Here is a 19,848-nt window from a genome sequence, read left to right as displayed (position 1 = left end):
TTAGCTTTCAGAGTGCTAGCATGTAGTTTAGCTTTCAGAGTGCTAGCATGTAGTTAGCTTTCAGAGTGCTAGCATGTAGTTAGCTTTCAGAGTGCTAGCATGTAGTTAGCTTTCAGAGTGCTAGCATGTAGTTAGCTTTCAGAGTGCTAGCATGTAGTTAGCTTTCAGAGTGCTAGCATGTAGTTAGCTTTCAGAGTATTACTTTGAATAAAGAATTTGTTAGTTGGTTTCATGATATCCACATTAATAAACCTTATAGTTTTTTTTGCAACTTAACTAAAATATCAATGTTTTTTTACGTACATTCTCTCAGATTTCTGAGACAAATAAAGCAAAATTGAAGAGGAAAATATAATTTGCAAGCCTTTAGCATTTATTAAATATTTTATTTTAAACAACGTTCCAATAGTTTTGGTGACTTTATTTACAATACACTACCGTTCAAAAGTTTGGGGTCACATTGAAATGTCATTAAAAGCACTGTACTTTTCAATGAAGATAACTCTAAACCAGTCCTAACTAAAGAAATACACTCTATACATTGCTAATGTGGTAAATGACTATTCTAGGTAAAAATGTCTGCTTTTTGGTGCAATATCTACATAGGTGTAAAGAGGCCCACTTCCAGCAACTATCACTCCAGTGTTCTAATGGTACAATGTGATTGATCATTGGCTCAGAAGGCTAATTGATGATTAGAAAACCCTTGTGCAATCATGTTCACACATCTGAAAACAGTTTAGCTCCTCACAGAAGCTACAGTACTGAATGGGGAGACCCCAAACTTTTGAACAGTAGTGTATATTCAGTATGAGGTTCCAGGTGAATTTATTGTCTATAATAATCCCTAAAACTGTCTCATAAACTCAATCACTTTCAACTTTACATTATTATGGGTCCGATTACCAGAGAAAACATGAATTTAGTTTTTCTTTCATTTACTGGTAACTTACTGTAATCTAACCATGTTTTCTACTCTTTTCATTATTTCATCAAATTTTTTTCCAGAAAACAATTAATTTGTATCATCAAACATTATAAACATAAAAATACTGCACACTGAAAAATATCATTAAAATAAAGTATAAATAATTTACTGAGCCTTGAGGAAAGCATTTTACTGTTTCAGTTTGACTTTATTAATCTGTACATATTGTAACCTATTACAATATGTACAGATTGTAATAGATCCTGATAGCCAGACTAGATCTATAAAATTTAGTCAATTGTTAGTTAATTGATTTAATTGCATGTTTTTACATTGAAGTAATAACATTTGTTTATATTTAGATTTAAAAAAAAAAAGCAAATTATAAAAAAATGTTTAGAATAAATTGCTTTATGAATCACTCTTTTCTGTGGTTACAGTTCAGAATCGCTCTGCCGACCTTAAGATTTTCCTTGAAGTAAAAAAAGAAAAGAATAATTGCTGATATCTTTATTATCAAACCCTGTTTACTATGAACAAAATTGTTGAGAAAAAAAAGCTTTTCTGTATCAAACCATCTTGTACATAGCGCACATCTGAGTCTGTGGGGGTCAAAGGGCAGGCCAAAGCTTAAATCTTATTGGTCAGTTATTTTTCTATTTGGCAGCTTGACGTTTTTTGTAGCCAAAATGAAGGAGCGGAGTTTCTAAGATGGCAGCTATTGATATACCTGAGATTATACACACCTGATCACCTCCAATAATCAAACCTATTGATCACCTTCAGTAATCAAACCTATTGATCACCTTCAGTAATCAAACCTATTGATCACCTTCAGTAATCAAACCTATTGATCACCTTCAGTAATCAAACCTATTGATCACCTGCAGTAATCAAACCTATTGATCAGCCCTGTTTTCTCTGCAGTGAGAATAAATGAGCCATAGATTCATTCAGACGAATCGTTTTGTCTTTATGAGACAAACTGAGCTCAATTCTTATTTACATGTTGTGATGTTACACATCTTTATGTTATTTATTTTGTGTTGGCTTATTGTCTGAGGAGAAATCGGTTCAGTTTCATCGTTTAAACAATAAAATATTAGAGTCATGATAAACTCTGTAGTCGTGTTTCAATGTGTTTAGGCAAATTTTGCCGCCATCTAGTTTCTTATTGTCCATAAAAAAAGTTTGCGAGGCTGCAGCACATTTTCATGGCAGGTCAAAAGTTTGTATATATTTATGCAAACTTTCACACCACGTTCATTTTCATACATACCAACTTGCTGCACACTTTCTGTGCGTACGCCGCTTTGGTGCGAGATCCCAGACCTGATTCTGAACAGCAGTTCAAAATCATTTATCACCAAATAAAAGATTTCAGCTTCTCTGTATGAAAAAATGAGAAATTTAGGCCACGTTCACACTTCAGCCTGAAGGAACACACATCCAATTTTTTTGCTTTGTCGCTCATATTTCCAAATAGATGCAACTTGTGATCGCCTGAGAAACTGACCGCATGCCCAGTAGAGGGCGCCATGACATCACACATAGAGAGTGTGCTCAGTACTTTGCCAAACACCACAAAGAAAAAGAAGAGCTCAGTAAATGTGGATGCTAACAGTGGAGCATATTGTGAGATTTTGAAGTTGTCCAACCAGAGTTGGAACATTAACAACATAAAACCTCATCGTCCCATTTCAGCACGCAGAACGCCGACGCATGTCACATGGGTCACATTTAGAAATCACAGATACGAATCGTAAATGCAAGTGTTAAAACATCTGATCTGTGTTCAGACATGGACCGGAGTGGAACCAGAGTGGAACCGGAATGCACTGGGCTTCCACAGTCAAACCCTTTCAGTTTGCCGCCTGGTGTTTCTGGCAACAGAAAGCTGCTTGCAGCCGTGAACTTTCCCTGGTGATCCAACGGCTGGGTCACCAACCTGCAGCCACAGAACCACCATGGATTAATATGTAATAAGTAACAGAACCTCCTGGACCCATCAGGTTCTGCTGGGGGTGAATTCTGGAAGAAGTGTTCAGTGAGCTTTATTCCTGAGCTGATATGAAAATAATAGCACAGCGCTGCCCCCTACAGGCCGAGCGGCTCGCTCTCTGCTGCTGACATCGTGCTGACGGAGCCCAGAGGCGACGACGCGCCCCAGTCCGGACCAGAACCGCTGGAGGCTGCAGAGGAGAAGACAGCATGGTGTTAGAGTTGGTGAACACCGACCGGACCAGAACTGGACCTCCAGGGCTCACCTGGTCGGCTGGGCTGCAGGCTTTTGGTGCTGAGAGACGGGGGCGTGGCCAGAGGGCTGGGCTCCGCCTCTGGAGACACAGCAGGGGCTTTGGGCGTGACCCTGGTTCTCTCCTTCAGTTTACCTGCAGCCATCAGAGAGAGAGCTCTAAACTACCACCGGAGCCGGGTCCAGATGGACCGGAGCGCCGGGTCTAGACGGACCGGAGCGCCGGGTCCAGACGGACCGGAGCGCCGGGTCCAGACGGACCGGAGCGCCGGGTCCAGACGGACCGGAGCGCCGGGTCCAGACGGACCGGAGCCCTGGGTCCAGACGGACCGGAGCGCCGGGTCCAGACGGACCGGAGCCCCGGGTCCAGACGGACCGGAGCGCCGGGTCCAGACGGACCGGAGCCCCGGGTCCAGACGAACTCGGTAAAACCCACCATCTTTGGACGATGTTGGGCAACTTGGTTTCTGGGCTCTGCTGCTGGCCGATGCTGAAGCGTCCTTTGTAGATCCGTCCGTCTCGTCCGATGATGTCAGCTTCCTGGAACCCAGAGGTCAAAGGTTGCTCAGGTGGCAGGCAGGGTAGGTCTGTTACTGTTTGTAAGAAACTTTGGTTCCTGAAGCCTGGGGGAAAATTAGCTTTTTTTGGACAATCGTTCCTTCTTGTTTTGGAGTCTGTGTAGCTGCACTGATTTTTGATGAAACGTCTCAGAGAGAGAGCTCTAAACTACCACCAGAGTGGTGGTAGTTAAATACACCTGATAATAGTAAAAGGCAGGTAATTCAATGTACTTCTCTGATTAGTGCTAACACTATGAAAGTACAGTTAATCAAAAGACTCTAACTTCTCGGGAGCCGAGGTGTGAATAACAACAAGGAGTGAACAAAGTGTTAATAAGGAAGAGTAAAATTCAATAATATGAACAATTGTGGATCCACATATACAATTGCAACAAAATGGCACACAAAAATAAAATAACAGTCGTTCCAATGTGTCAGTCGATTCTCTCAGTATTTCAAGGATAGTGAACAGTCGGGTCACTATCTACCATCTCACTGGGTTCACTGGATTCACTGGGTTCTTTGGGTTCACTGGGTTCTCTGGGTTCTTTGGTTCACTGGGTTCACTGGGTTCTTTGGGTTCACTGGGTTCACTGGGTTCACTGGATTCACTGGGTTCACTGGGTTCTTTGGGTTCTTTGGGTTCACTGGGTTCACTGGATTCACTGGGTTCTTTGGGTTCACTGGGTTCTTTGGGTTCACTGGGTTCACTGGATTCACTGGGTTCACTGGGTTCTTTGGGTTCACTGGGTTCTTTGGGTTCACTGGGTCACTGGGTTCACTGGGTTCTTTGGGTTCACTGGATTCACTGGGTTCTTTGGGTTCACTGGGTTCTCTGGGTTCACTGGGTTCTCTGGGTTCACTGGGTTCTCTGGGTTCACTGGGTTCACTGGATTCACTGGGTTCACTGGGTTCTTTGGGTTCACTGGGTTCACTGGATTCACTGGGTTCACTGGGTTCTTTGGGTTCTTTGGGTTCACTGGATTCACTGGGTTCTTTGGGTTCACTGGGTTCTCTGGGTTCACTGGGTTCTCTGGGTTCACTGGGTTCTCTGGGTTCACTGGGTTCTCTGGGTTCACTGGGTTCACTGGATTCACTGGGTTCACTGGGTTCTTTGGGTTCACTGGGTTCACTGGATTCACTGGGTTCTTTGGTTCACTGGGTTCTCTGGGTTCACTGGGTTCACTGGATTCACTGGGTTCACTGGGTTCTTTGGGTTCACTGGGTTCACTGGATTCACTGGGTTCTTTGGGTTCACTGGGTTCTCTGGGTTCACTGGGTTCTCTGGGTTCACTGGGTTCTCTGGGTTCACTGGGTTCTTTGGGTTCACTGGGTTCACTGGGTTCTCTGGGTTCACTGGGTTCTTTGGGTTCTCTGGGTTCACTGGGTTCTCTGGGTTCACTGGGTTCACTGGGTTCTCTGGGTTCACTGGGTTCTCTGGGTTCACTGGGTTCACTGGGTTCACTGGGTTCACTGGGTTCTCTGGGTTCTTTGGGTTCACTGGGTTCACTGGGTTCTCTGGGTTCACTGGGTTCACTGGGTTCTTTGGGTTCACTGGGTTCACTGGGTTCACTGGGTTCTCTGGGTTCACTGGGTTCTTTGGGTTCACTGGGTCACTGGGTTCTCTGGGTTCACTGGGTTCACTGGGTTCTTTGGGTTCTCTGGGTTCACTGGGTTCTCTGGGTTCACTGGGTTCACTGGGTTCTCTGGGTTCACTGGGTTCTTTGGGTTCACTGGTTCACTGGGTTCACTGGGTTCTCTGGGTTCTTTGGGTTCACTGGGTTCACTGGGTTCTCTGGGTTCACTGGGTTCACTGGGTTCTTTGGGTTCACTGGGTTCACTGGATTCACTGGGTTCACTGGATTCACTGGGTTCTTTGGGTTCTCTGGGTTCACTGGGTTCACTGGGTTCTCTGGGTTCTTTGGGTTCACTGGGTTCACTGGGTTCTCTGGGTTCTTTGGGTTCTCTGGGTTCACTGGGTTCACTGGGTTCACTGGGTTCTCTGGGTTCTCTGGGTTCACTGGGTTCACTGGGTTCTTTGGGTTCACTGGGTTCACTGGATTCACTGGGTTCTTTGGGTTCACTGGGTTCACTGGATTCACTGGGTTCTTTGGGTTCACTGGGTTCACTGGGTTCTCTGGGTTCACTGGGTTCTCTGGGTTCACTGGGTTCTTTGGGTTCACTGGGTTCACTGGGTTCTTTGGGTTCACTGGGTTCACTGGGTTCTTTGGGTTCTCTGGGTTCACTGGGTTCTCTGGGTTCACTGGGTTCTCTGGGTTCTTTGGTTCACTGGGTTCACTGGGTTCTCTGGGTTCTTTGGGTTCACTGGGTTCACTGGGTTCACTGGGTTCTCTGGGTTCACTGGGTTCTTTGGGTTCACTGGGTTCACTGGATTCACTGGGTTCTTTGGGTTCACTGGGTTCACTGGGTTCTCCGAAGAAGTGGGTCCTGAAATCTCTGGGCCAAAAGTGCACCGTAAAAAAAAACCTGACCAATGCTCTGACGGTAGCGCAGATTTCTTTTCTCAGCTGCTCTCAAAGAAACATTTGTCCAGATTTTATCGTCTCTTTCAGGCTCTTAACGGAAACAACGGTCAGTTGTGAGCTCTCAAACGCGTCTGAGGTTCTGAGCAGAATCGCAGGGCAGCAGTGAAAGGGGCGGGACAATCAACCCCATTGGCTGATGAAATATCAGACCACGCCAGCCATTGGCTGTCCAATCCATCAGTAAAACAATCATTAAAGGCTTATTTCACAGTTTTTAAAGATTTTCAGCACTTTTTGATCTATTTTTCTGAGTAAAACAAAACACAAAATCTATTTATACTTTCCAATCTTGTGATAAAAAAGACATCAAATTAACTTTCACTTGTGTTTTTAACACTGGGTTACATGTAACCACAGCAACAGTGATGGTGGAGCTACTGGATAGTAGCCACAGCTGCCCTGGGGCAGTCACAGAGAGGCGCCCCCTGCTGGTCCTCCTCTTGGGGCAAATTTGTTAAATTACGTTTTGTTATTTAGCGCACCATGTTCCACCTGGGAGTTGTTGCTAAGCATTAGCAGCATAATGTCCACTTTTCAAGTTCAGTCTGGTATTTCACTGAGTTGTTAATGTCCAACTCTTCATGGGTTTTCAGGGGACCAAAAAGCCTCGTTTGAATGACGGGCGCGATGCCAGTCGCCGTCCTCCCGCAGTGAAGAGCGCGGCAGGTGCATGAGCACAGGTGAGCGGATAGACTGAACACGCTTAGTGTTGCTTCGTGGACGAACCGGAAAATAAATTTAGCACCGCACCTGCATCAGGTCCTCGTCCACGGCCCGGTGCATCATTCGGTGGTGCTGCAGGTTGCTGCGGCGCTGACCCGCAGACGTGCTGGTGTGCGGTACTCCTACTGGTCGGGATGGCGACTCAGCGACCCGGTTGGGGCTGCACAGAGACCGGGAGGAGGTTAGAGCTGGTCCCGACCGCAGGTTCTGCTGTGGATCCTGGAATGGACCGGGTCGGAACCGGCAGCCTGACTCACCGCTGGCGGAGGCGTCGCTGGCGCTCGATGCTGTCTAGCTGCCGCACCATGTCGGCGTGGTTCTTCTGCAGCTGGACCCGGCGCTGGCTGGTTCCGGGCGTCACACTGGAATCACAACACACAGCTGGTTCTGAAGGTCCAATGCATCAGAACCTGCTGTTTATTCTGTCCTCCTCCATAAACTAACCTCACATTTTCTCTGACATTGAGATCGACCCAAACCGGGTCAGAACCGACTGAACGATTCAGTGAGAAAAATCTGAAAAGTGTGGTGGAGTCGGCCAGACCGACATGCATGCCGCACTTTTCAGATCAATCTTGATAGAAAACTATTGCTGGGACAGAATGTGGGACTGGTTCTGGTTCTGGTCCCGGACCCACCTGCGGTAGTGCTGGCGGATATGATCTATGGTCCAGGGCCGGGTGAACTTCGGCGGGGGGAAAGGTGGGAAAGTCGGCAGCGTCGGCACAATGCTGGGGAAGGAGACAGATCTGTGATGTCACATTAAAGGGACAGGATGCCACGACAACAGAACCGGGCTTTCCGGGTCGACTCACGGGCCGGGGGTCTGCTTCATGATGACGCGGTCACAGGACAGGCACTGGAACCGCTCCAGCAGCTTCCTGGGAGACAGACAGTCGGCTCAAATCGTACCGTTCCATAATGAACGGAACTTCGGACCTGGACCGGAACCGGCCGGACTCACTTCCTGATGCCGGCGGCGTCGTCCTCCAGCGGCGCGCTCTGCGTCTGCAGCTTCTTCAGGATGCTGCGCCAGCGTTCCTCCAGCTGTAGCTTCACCGAGTCCAACTCAATTCGGTTCAGCTGCACACACACGGATCAGAACCTCCGCACCAGACCAGAACCGGGCCGGGTTTCTAGCGAGGACCGGTACCTTGCACTCCATGTCGGTGGACAGCTTGTCCACCAGCTGGTGCCAGTCGTGCTCCTGACCCGTCATCTTGTTGAGCAGCTCATGGAACTGGTCAGCTGCTCCGTCGCCGCGTCGAACTGAAGACGGCTCACCTTGCTGTCCAGGGCCAACTTGTCCGCTTTCTGAGGGGACAGACGAGGGGACAGTAAACCTGATGCAGCTCACAGCATCTCCACTGGAACTAAAGATCGAAGGTAACCAGAACCAGAACTCACAATCTCGCTCTCCACCATCAGCTTGTCGGCCTTTTTCACCTGCAGCTCCTCTGCCGTCTTGTAGAGCTCCTGTGGAAGCAGCCGCATCACTGAGTGTTTCCATGTGGACCGTGAGTCAGTAAGGCGTCAGTCCACCGTGGTCCAGCGTCTGTCAGTACCCAGGTGATGGCCTGCCTACCTCGATGTGTCCCTGCTTCTGCTGGTTGTCCTCATGCAGGCTCCTGGTTGCCTCCTGCAGGCGCTCGCACTCGGCCTGCAGTTCCTGGATGGCCCTCTGGACGTCATACACCAGGTCCAGGCTCTGACCCACACACAGACACAGAGAGTCCATAAAGTCCAGCCGCGTCCCTGTGGCATACACGCCACTGTCCCTGTCCCTGTCCCTGACTGACCCTGCCCATTTCTCGGTCGTCGTCCAGGCCGACCCTAGCTGCGCCCTGCTGCTGCTGCTGGACCAGCAGGTTGACCGTGTCTTCCAACTGCTCATAGTTCTGGAACAGCAGGCTGAGCTTCCGGCCCACCTCCACCGAGCTGTCGAATTCTTCCTCCTCCTCCTCCTCTTCCGCCTCCTCCGTCTCCTGCTCCACCTCCTGCTGGAGGCTGCTGGACAGCTGGGAGGTCAGAGACACAATGGTGTCCTCCAACGTCCCCCGCAGGTCATTCAGCTGAGGGCAAAGGGGAGAGGTTAGACTGGAGGAAGGGTGCAGGATGGTAGGAAGGAGGTTCTCCTCTGACCTGGTCCTGCAGATGGTCTGCAGCTCTCTCCTCACTCTGAGCCTGCTTTTCCTTCAGGAGCTCCACCTCCTGCTCCACCTGGACCAGGGAAGACCTGCACAGGAGAGCAGCCCACTTGACCAACATCTGGTCTACCTGAAGACCACCTGGTCTACCTGGTGGGATAGGTTTCAGGTTCTGCCCTGCCTCTCTATCTCTACCTGAGGTCAGAAACCTGCTGAGTGAGATCTTTAATCCCTGGATCAGGTTGATCTGCCGCTCCTGCTGGGCTGCTGCCCGTCTCCTGGCTCATGAGGCTGCCCAACATGTCCTCCAGATGCTCCAGCTTCAGAAGACATGTCATCCGTCAGAACCAGAACCAGAACTGGAGCCAGAACCGCAACCAGACCCGGAACAGAGTGATGGGAGGCTGAGTGGAGCAGCAGGTTCTCACCTTCTTGTGTTCAGTCTTCAGGTTCTCCATCAGAGCTTGCTGCTGCTGCTCCTGATCCGACGTGCTGTCAGGGACTTCAAGAGAACCTGAGGAGAAAACACCTGGTCACCTGGGCAGGGTGCCTAGTGAAATACCTGACCAGGTACGACCTGGAGATGTTCGGCTAACCTCTGACATTATCTCTGGAGCTGAGAAACTGGTCCAGCCCGGTCCAGTCCACCTTCTCCTCCTCCAGAATCCTTGTCTGGGCCTCTAGCTGGGTGACCCTGTCTTGTAACTTTCTGATGTTCTTCACAAACTCCTCCATCTGCTGGCTGTGGAGCCGACTCGCAGAAGATTCAGAGGGTCTCTTTAGATCTCCACGAAGCACTCCAGGAGAGATGCTGGAAGCCACCCTAGCACGTTGTACTCCAGGTTGTGGTACAGTTTTGCGGTGGACTCTGGAAGGACAGCTGAGCTCACAGGTTGTGGTTCTGTGGCCCTGCGCTGGTCCCCAGCGATTGTCCCGCCTTCAGACCCATCAGAGGAGGCTTGAGTGGAGTCTGCTGCTGCTTCCGAGGACTGATCCTCGGCAGAGATGCTTGGAAAAGACGGAGCACCAGACGTGGGGGAGCTTTCTGGGTGGAGGGGACCACCAGACGACGGCATTGAGACAGCAGAGGCCGGTGAAGAGGAACCAGAAGGTGGTGCAGAGGCACTGGGTGACAGCCCAGTTGTACCGGCGAATGTTGCAGAGGCACCAGAAGATGGCGCTAAGCGATGGGAGGATGGGGCTGAGGCACCTGGGGATGGAACTGGTACACCGGAGGTCGGCGCACTGGATTTTGGCGCACCGGATTTCGGCGCACCCGAGGTCGGCGCACTGGGGGTTGGCGCACCAGAGGTCGGCGCACTGGGGGATGGCGCACTGGCACCAGAGGTCGGCGCACCGGAGGTCGGCGCACCCGAGGTCGGCGCACCGGATTTCGGCGCACTGGGGGTCGGCGCACCGGCACCGGGGCTCGGCGCACCGGCACCGGATTTCGGCGCACCGGGAGTTGGCGCACTGGCACTCGGCGCACCGGCACCGGGAGTTGGCGCACCGGCACCGGGAGTTGGCGCACTGGTACCCAAGGTTGGAACACCAGAGGTTGGCACGCCGGGGGTCGGCGCACCAGAGGGCGGCGCACCAGATGTTGGCGCACCAGAGGGCGGCGCACCAGATGTTGGCGCACCAGAGGTTGGTACAGTAGCACCGGATGTCGGTGCACCAGAGGTCGGCGCACCAGAGGTCGGCGCACCAGAGGTCGGCGCACCAGAGGTCGGCGCACCAGAGGTTGGCGCACCAGAGGTTGGCGCACCAGAGGTCGGCGCACCAGAGGTTGGCGCACCAGAGGTTGGCGCACCGGCACCAGAGGTCGGCACACCGGCACCAGAGGTCGGCGCACCGGCACCAGAGGTCGGCACACCGGCACCAGAGGTCGGCGCACCGGCACCAGAGGTCGGCGCACCGGCACTGGAGGTTGGCGCACCGGCATCGGAGGTCGGCAAAGCAGCACCAGAGGTCGGCGCACCGGCACCAGAGGTCGGCGCACCGGCACCGGATGTCGGCGCACTGGCACCGGATGTCGGCGCACCGGCATCGGAGGTCGGCAAAGCAGCACCAGAGGTCGGCGCAACAACACCTGAGGTTGGTGCAGAGGCACCGGAAGTCGGTGCAGCGGCATCGGAGGTTGGCGCAGCGGCACCGGAGTATAGCACCGGTCCACCAGTTGATGGGACTGGGACACCAGAGGACAGTGCTGAGGGGTCAGGTCCAGTCTGTTCTACCAACCAGGGCTGGTCCAGAACCTCTGAAGTCTCCAGGTCCTGCAGAAACACAGATCTGAGGGTAACTTCCACTGATGGAACCAATAAGTGTGCATCGCTTCCTGACTAATTCCCAGATCTGTCATCAGGACTGCCAGAAATTGTTGTTTTCAGATATTCTGAATATGGATGCCTTTGGGACGAACAGTTCACTGAACTGGTTCCACTCTGTGGTTCTTCTCCTTACCTTCTCAACCTCCATGTCCTTCTGAACCAATTGGACCCAGGTCACACACTCGCTGAGCTCCTCTGGGTCTGGATACATCTGGAAGAGTTCCTGGATGGATTCCTGTTGGAACCATAACGCAGAATGAGAGCAGTTCGGACCTCCTTCGGGTCCAGTTCATGGTTCCGTTTCTGCTCAGCTCAGCAACCATAGCCTCCAGATTCCAGTAGAAATCAGAAACAGAGACCATCTGCAGAAGTTTTGTCTAGAGCACCTTCACAGGTGAGAGTTGTGACGATCCCCTCCTGTCCAGCAGATGTCTCCAATCTACAATTAGTTTATTCTTTTGTTCTTTTCAGGAAGCAGAAGATTAGCTGCTAATTGAACGCAACAGTAGGCTGTTAAATACTGACATTTAGTCAGTTACCGGCCTGCTTGATTGGCCTCCGGACCAGACCGGAGCGAGCAGCATTAGTCCACGCTTCTCTCTGACTGGCTGTGTAGTTCTCTGGATCATGTTTTGAACAGATTAAATGATTGTTCTTCATGTTTTCGCTCGTCTGTCTCCCATTTTTGTCATTGCCTACCGGTGGGGGCGTGACAGAGTGCAGCCCTACAGACTCACCACTGCCTTGTCCAGGACGTCCAGACGTTGGCAGCACGTCTCCAGTCCTGCCTGGATCTCCATCTGCTCCGCTACCCCCTGAACACAGAAGGAGGACTGGGAATAATCATTATATTTTGGATTTTTATTCATATAAACAGGAATGAAAAAAACTGCAGCCACTGGTTTTACTGGTTTAAGCTGGTTGAAACCAGTAAATGTATCCATGTTTGACAGAATATTGTTCAACAATTTAATGTCAAAGCAAATCAAATTAGACTGGTTCTGACTCAGGTTCTTACTGCTGACTCACCTTGTGCTGCATGTCATCAGTCTCCTTCAGATCTTTGCTGTCCTCCAGCTGCTCAATGACCTTCAAGGCCTGCAGGAGAACATGAACCCTCTGGTTAATCTGGACCTTCCTGATAGTGCTGATCAACCAGTTCAGACACCGTTTCTATATCAACAGAGTGTGGGTTGGTTCTAACCCTGGTTCTGGTAGCTTCTAGCCGGTTCTGACTCACCTTGTGCTGCAGCTCCTCTGCCTTCTGCCTCAGGTTTGCGCTGTTCCTCTGCAGGTCTTCAATGATGATCGAGGCCTGCAGGGAGAACATGAGCCGTCAGGTCAATCTGGTCCTTCTTGATGGTTCTGATAAACTGGGTCTAACCGGATCAGACACCAGTCCACTTCAACAGAACGGCTTTGATTTCCTGCAAGGGCAGAGGGTTTATTTGCAGAACAAACACTCGGCTCAACTGCGGTCCAAACAGGGAGGTTCTAATCCCGATTCTGACACAGGTTCTCACCCACCTTGTTTTATTTGTTTATGATGAAACTAAGGTTATGGAAGTATGCCACTGACCTTTTGCAGCTTTGTCACTGAATCACTGGAGGAGCCTGATGGATGTGTGAAGTGAGGGTGTTGCATTTTGAACGCTCAGGCATCCTGGGCAGGTTTTGGTGATGTCCTCAATCTGTTTATCTATCCTGGCCACCATACATAGCTACGGGCCAGACTTTTCATCTTCACCGTACCTACATGACCCTCATGCAGGCTGTTCAACACTCTGATGCGAAGCTTGGAGGGCACTACCACACGTGATCCACACATTAAGGTTCCCTGGCAGACTGACAGCTGATCACGTCTTGCTGAAAACTCAGGAAAGCATGGATTCCCATGGGCAGGCCAGCCTTGTACTGTGATGTCATACGAGTGTGCTCCTAAGAACAGGGCCCATCACTGTAGTCGCACAGCTGACATCACTGGAACTCCTTTTCGTGGATTGAATATTGACACTTGGGGCTGATTATCCATCAGTAAGGTAAACCATAGGCCATGGAGGTAATGATGGAACTTTTTGATACTCCATACTAGGCTAAGAGCCTCTCTGTCTATCTGTGCATAATTGCCGGTACTAACAGGGACCTTGACGCGAATGCAATTGGGCGTTCAAGTCCATTATCCATTGTGTGCGACAGGACTGCGCCAATGCTGTACGGAATACGCGTCACCGGACGCGTCTCCGCATCCGGTGGATCGTAGGTCTGGATGGATCGTAGTGGGTAAGTAGCTCGTCAGATGTAATTAGTCTTTTTGTTTCTGTGAATGCCTTTTCACGTTTTTCTGACCAATGCCATTCCACTCCTGTCTGTAGCAGTGCATTTAGTGGATACAGCACTGAGGCAAGGTTTGGTAGAAACTTGTGGTAATAGTTGACAAGACCCAGGTACACATTTTCAGGCTTAGGTGCTTTCAGCACTGCTTCAATTTTCTCTTGTGACGTGTGCAAGCTGTGCTTGTCAATGACATGTCCGCAGTATGAGATTTCACTTTTGAAAAACTCACATTTCTCTCTCTTTGCCCGTAGGCCATACTCATCCAGCCTGGTGAGTATTTTGCTCAGGTTTTGGAAGTGATCACCATCATCTTTTCCTCTTATAATAATATCATCCACATAGCATTGTGTTCCAGGTATGTCCTGGAGCACCTGATCCATGGCTCTTTGCCAGATGGCTGGGGCTGAAGCAACACCAAACACAAGACGATTGTATTGGTAAAGTCCCTTATGAGTGTTGATGGTTAGGAGCTTTTTGCTTGACTCCTCCACTTCCATCTGGAGATAGGCTTGTGACAAATCAATCTTTGAAAACTTCTCCCTACCAGCCAATGATGAGAAGATGTCCTCTATTTGTGGCAGGGGGTTCTGCACCGTGCGCAGCACCGGGTTGATGCTCACTTTGAAGTCCCCACATATACGCACTTCACTTTTTCCTTTCTTCATTACCGGGACAATGGGTGTAGCCCAGTCACTCCAGTCAACTTTTGAGAGAATGCCGGATGCCTCCAAGCTTTGTAGTTCGGCGTCTATCTTGGGACGTAGGGCATACGTCACCGGGCGCGCCTTGTGGAATCGTGGGTTGGCATCTTTGTCAAGTTCAATTTTTGCTTTTATGTGTTTTAGTTTACCAATGCCTTTCTCGAACACGTGTGCATTAGCCTCCAATAACTGTGGCAATCTCTGCTCAGGCCTCCGGGTGGAGCTCTTGAGGCCTGTTGAGATATTCAGGGCTTTTATTGCATGCCAGTCAAGCTGAATTCTTCTCAGCCATTCACGCCCCAGTAGAGCTGGGCCTGTGGTTTTCAGAACATAGAGCTCTAGCTTGTGTGTTTGGTCACCATAGACCACATTCACTTTAAGTTTACCTTTTGGTGACACTTTTTCACCTGTGTAGGTTTTTAACATCACTGATGTGTTTTTCAGTGGTAAGTGGGAGAACAGCCTGTCATAATCGGTTTCAGAGATCACTGACAAAGCTGAACCTGTGTCCAGTTCCATCTTTAGTTTCACTCCAGACTCTGTAGTCATGACCCATATTATTTTTCTGTATTCTTTGGTTATGCTATGCAGCTCTAAGCACATGACAGGTCATCGTCTTCACTGCTGTTTGTGTTGTCAGAATGTTCTGTAACTTTGTGCATTTCATTTGCTTTGGCCTTTGATTTAGTTGTAAAACCTTTGTTCTTTTCAGATTTTCCTTTTTGAGTATTTGTTTGGTCTGATTGGCATGCTCTTTCTATGTGGCCTTGTTTGTGGCATTTCCTGCATGTCTTTTCTTTGAACCAGCAGTCGTTTGCATTGTGTAGCACCTGTAGCATTTTTGCTTTTTTCCATTCAAAGACATTTGATGCACTTTGTTTTCTAAGCTTTTCTTCTGTAGCTCTGATGCACCCCTAGCTGCTGTTTCCATTGAGATAGCTAGTTCGAGTGCTTTCTTCAAATCTTGCTCTTTTTTGGACAGTAGCCTTTTTGTGTGCTTGTACAGTGCATGCCACATACCAGTCGATCTCTCAAGGCATCATCAAGTCGCGTTTTAAAGTCACAGAGTGACTGCAAGAGTTTGCGCAGTTCGGCCATATACTCAGAAATGCTTTCATCTTTCCGCTATGACTAGTGGTGCGGGATTCAAGTGCTTCTGCAACGTATCAGCAATGTCTTTATATGACTTGCTCAACGGTTTGGCAGGGTTCAAAAGGTTACAGAGTAGACTTCAAGTTTTAGCTCCCATTAGACTGAGGAGGAGGGACTTTTTTTCTCATCCTTGATATCATTAGCGTTGCAGTACAACTCCACGTTCGCTCTATGTATGATTCCCAGTCTCCAGTTCAGCTATCATATTCCTCTACTTTTCCAATGTAAGCCATTTTGGACATGAAATCCAGATATTGTCCGTTTGTCCTTTCCCTGTGTGCTATGCACTGTTACTCACGGATGCTTTGCTAGGTTTCGTTTTGTCTCCAGCTTTATTTCGTCCTTTTCTCCGTCCCTCCGGATTAAATTTTCATTTCATGCAGTTGTTTAGGGTCCAGATTACTCGTCGCCAACTTTTTGTGTCTTTACTCCAACATAGTATAATTAAATAAAGGATTCAACTCAGAGGTACAAATGAACGTGACTTTACTGATCTTCACTTCAGTCTCAATGTTACATATCAATGCACTGGCGGATAACCTCCAGGTAAACTCAGAGTGGTTCCGCTGAAGTAAATAGATCCACTTAATATACTACAGACATTATAGCACCCTCTGCCACCAAGCTGCAGATTTCCTGTTGCAGTGCCTTCATCAGGTCGTGGATGGTCATCATCCTGACCTGGTCGGGGACAGGGGACTAGCATCACAATTAAAGACGGTACCCCTGGGACATGGTGGACAGCACTCACGAGGCCAGAGTCTGGGCAACCCAGCCACCGAGCTGTCCGGGTAAAATAATTGACTGAAATATACTCTGCAGGCCCCTTGGCCTTTTGAATGCCTGTGGGGACACCAGCCAGATTGTGCAGCCCGAAAGGGGAATGAAGTTTGGACACCAGCCCAATCTGCATGACTTGGAGCAGGTCTCTGGACTGATCTCTGACCTGGAACTGGACCCTGGGAGTCAATGAACGAAGTAGAAGGAAGTGGGGACTTCCGTGAGGAACCAGCAGCCGCCCAAGTGCCAACTGGTTGGTGATCACATCTGTGAAGCCCTGATAGTTTCTGCCTTGTTTGAGAGGTTGGAGCTGTATGATCCAAGGCGTCCAGAGACAAACAGGAGCCACAGGAAGGGCCTGTAGTGTTCTCCTACAAGCATTAGTAAGTGTGGACCAGTGTAGAGTTCGTCCAAGCTCCCTCATCATAAGAGCCAAGACCTGCAGAGATGCATCAACCAGGCTATAGCTGGAGTGGTGAAGTGAAACAAACTCCAAAGAGGAGGACAGAGACAGCATCAGGTGGGAAATGAGCCTTCTACCCACCCCTGTGTAATACTAAGACACATATCAGTCAGATTTTCTGTAGTACTTACTGCCAAACTAGCTAAATTACATCTAAATATATCTAATTTTACTTCAAACAACTCAGTAACAAATAAAAATGTGTATGTACACAGCTACTGCTGTGTACATACACATTGAGCTCACCGTCTGTAGATACCACTTCCTCAGACTGATTAGCTCAACTTGAACCAGCAGCCATGATGGCGGTACTGGGAAAAACAACTGGTTGTTGGTCATTACTCCGATGCTGTATGTTACTGACAAGGGTCATTATTATTATCATCATCTTTAGACGGTAAATTTGCTTGTCCTGCTATGAGTCATTTTGTATTTTGTTTTGATGTAAAATAGTTTATTGTTGGTTCTTTAGCAGTGAATTGAACAGGTTCATGAATGTTTTAATGACTCATTTCTGATTAATTCAGAGACTCAAATTTCATCATATTGAATTAAAGGTATAAAATAAATGTCCATAAAGCTCATTAATCTGTTGTAGTTATGAATGTTTGTTTCTCCTCTTATTTGTTTCTACAAAACATGTTTGAAATGAACACATGAACACACCTTGGACTGCAGGTGCTCCGTCTTTTGCTTCATCTCGTCTCTGTTCTTCTGCAGCTCCTCGATGAGATTCAAGGCCTGCAGGGACACAGAGAACCGGGTCAATCTGGACCTTGCTGATGGTTCTGATAGACCAGATAGTCTAATCATGTCTCATTTAAAATGATGAACATTCAGCCGGTCCGGTTCTGGTGTTAGCTCGGGGCTCCAGAGGTCCGTCACTCATTAACCTGCGAGTCACCCGGCGGGTGGGCCCGGCGGGTCAGCTGGTTCCGGTCCGCCGCTGGTGGCTAGACGGACCGGGATCTGAGATCACCTAAACAGACCGGCTCCGGTTCTGGTCCAGTAAGCAGAACTTGAACAGAATCAAGCAGCTCCACCATCGACCTTCATTAGAAATATGACCTTTGACCCCTGGAGCTCCACGGAACACTTCGTCCGTTTTCCTGGGGAATAATTATGATGTGACACATCATTGAGGGCCGTCCTGCGTTACCATGGCAACTACAGTGCTGTGGAAAAGTAAACTTTACTAAAGTAAACTTTCAACTAATATCCACACAATAATAATAATAATAACTATTATTATCATCATTATTATTATTTTCATCATTATTATTATCATTATTATCATCATTATTATTATCATTATTATTATCATTATTATTTTCATCATTATTATTATCATTATTATTTTCATCATTATTATTATTATTATTATAATCATCATCATCATCATTATTATTATTATTATAATCATCATCATTATTATTATCATTCTTATTATCATTATTATCATTATTATTATCATTATTATTTTCATCATTATTATTATCATTATTATTTTAATCATTATTATTATCATTATTATTTTTATCATTATTATTATCATTATTATTTTCATCATTATTATTATTATTATTATAATCATCATCATCATTATTATTATCATTATTTTCATCATTATTATTATCATTATTATTTTCATTATTATTATTATTATTATTATTATTATAATCATCATCATTATTATTATCATACTTATTATCACTCCTGGCTTCACCTGGACGGGTTCTCCTCACCTGTGACACTCCGTCCCCGGAGGTTCGGAAGTCGTCCCCTCCGGTTCCATCCAGAACAGAGACCGAGTCTGTCAGTTTGTGTAGGTCGGAACCGGGCGGAACCAGCTGGTCCGACACGGTGGGGTGGGTCAGAACCTCCCCCGGAGCCCCCGGCGGGGCGTCGGCCACTTGGTCCCTGGGAGGGCTGACCTTAAAGCGGGTCGTCGCCTCCCGCAGGTCCAGCAGCTTCAGCATCTCCAGCAGCAGCGCGTGGAGGGCGCTGAAGTCCACCGAACTTTTGTGAGGGGAACCGATGGACAGGTTGAGCAGCTCGAACAGGCTGACATTCCTCTCCATGTTTGGACCAACGGAACCAACGGCTGGACGGTTAAACAGACGCTAGCATCGGCGGCGAGAAGACCTCAACCTCCCCGGGCTTTGGGACCGGAACACGGGCCGGTTCTGCTACGTAGAAGTAATTCTGGTCCGGTTCTGGTGCGAGTGAGCAGCCCTGCGGTTCTGGACTGCGTTTGCGTGAAAATCTCGGAACTTTGATTCAACCTGGATCCGTTAAACTGATCCAGAAGGTCAGCACGCAAAGCTGGCAGCATTCAGCGGAAACGCGTCACAAACCTTTCAAAATAAACTTCCTGTCAAACCACGATGTGTTTCTGGGGAATTTTATGATTTAAAAATAAAAATATCCTGCGTTACTTAGTGTCGGTTAATTACTTCAGTTTATTAATCTAGAGAAAAGCATTCTTTGAACACTAATTTGTTAATTTCTGTAACAAATTATTGTTACAGAAAACAAATTATTCTAGTTGTTTCTTCTTGGTATTATTTTTTTATAGAGCTCTAAGTGAGCGTGAACTCCAGACAGAATGTCACTCTGTACTCCAGAACCGCTCCAGATGGGCAGAGGACCGGTTCTGTAGGGTTCACTGATCCTAAAGTGGGCCGTTCCCTCCTTCTCTGACGTCATTAATGTCATTGGAATTTACTTAGCACATTTAAAACGACTCACACTGTTTTCATTTAACTTGACAAGTTAAGAATAAATATCAAGTCAAACTGCATTAAAAGCTTATGATTCATAGTGGGTATAAAACAGAAAAGCAGAAGAAGAGAGAAAGTAAATGATTATCATAATATTAATAATAAATCTGTAGTACAGTTAAATATAGCATAGTGCTTAAATAGGCA

General features: G+C 48.1%; 2 protein-coding genes and 1 long non-coding RNA gene across 5 annotated transcripts; all 3 read right to left on the bottom strand.

The window, feature by feature from the left end:
• Positions 1–1,437: 1,437 nt before the first annotated feature.
• LOC129373911 (uncharacterized) lies at positions 1,438–3,313 on the bottom strand. Its single transcript, XR_008607414.1, has 2 exons — positions 3,196–3,313; positions 1,438–3,120 (listed from the first exon to the last, which is right to left on the bottom strand). It is a non-coding gene; the product is annotated as an uncharacterized LOC129373911 (long non-coding RNA).
• Positions 3,314–8,005: 4,692 nt separating this feature from the next.
• LOC129373907 (glutamine-rich protein 2) lies at positions 8,006–9,985 on the bottom strand. The gene is made up of 9 exons (XM_055052038.1): positions 9,755–9,985; positions 9,587–9,672; positions 9,354–9,478; positions 9,154–9,247; positions 8,811–9,083; positions 8,597–8,719; positions 8,419–8,487; positions 8,165–8,325; positions 8,006–8,094 (listed from the first exon to the last, which is right to left on the bottom strand). The coding sequence occupies exons 1-8, from the start codon at positions 9,891–9,893 to the stop codon at positions 8,227–8,229; spliced, it is 1,008 nt and encodes a 335-aa protein (XP_054908013.1). The 5' UTR covers positions 9,894–9,985; the 3' UTR covers positions 8,006–8,094; positions 8,165–8,226.
• Positions 9,938–19,290, bottom strand: LOC129373903 (nascent polypeptide-associated complex subunit alpha, muscle-specific form-like). 3 transcript variants are annotated; one of them, XM_055052030.1, is made up of 8 exons: positions 18,664–19,290; positions 17,585–17,659; positions 12,729–12,803; positions 12,518–12,586; positions 12,226–12,321; positions 11,622–11,723; positions 10,807–11,434; positions 9,938–10,776 (listed from the first exon to the last, which is right to left on the bottom strand). In XM_055052030.1, the coding sequence occupies exons 1-8, from the start codon at positions 18,997–18,999 to the stop codon at positions 9,938–9,940; spliced, it is 2,220 nt and encodes a 739-aa protein (XP_054908005.1). In that variant the 5' UTR covers positions 19,000–19,290. The 3 variants fall into 3 exon arrangements, with proteins under 3 accessions (XP_054908005.1, XP_054908003.1, XP_054908004.1); XM_055052028.1 differs by having other exon boundaries at positions 9,938–11,434; XM_055052029.1 differs by having other exon boundaries at positions 9,938–11,434; positions 12,226–12,303; positions 18,664–19,289.
• Between the last annotated feature and the right edge of the window lie 558 nt (positions 19,291–19,848).

Source organism: Poeciliopsis prolifica, unplaced genomic scaffold, assembly GCF_027474105.1.
Source record: "Poeciliopsis prolifica strain line A6 unplaced genomic scaffold, Auburn_PproV2 SCAFFOLD034, whole genome shotgun sequence".
NCBI lineage: Eukaryota > Metazoa > Chordata > Actinopteri > Cyprinodontiformes > Poeciliidae > Poeciliopsis > Poeciliopsis prolifica.
This window is presented reverse-complemented; position numbering and strand designations above follow the sequence as displayed.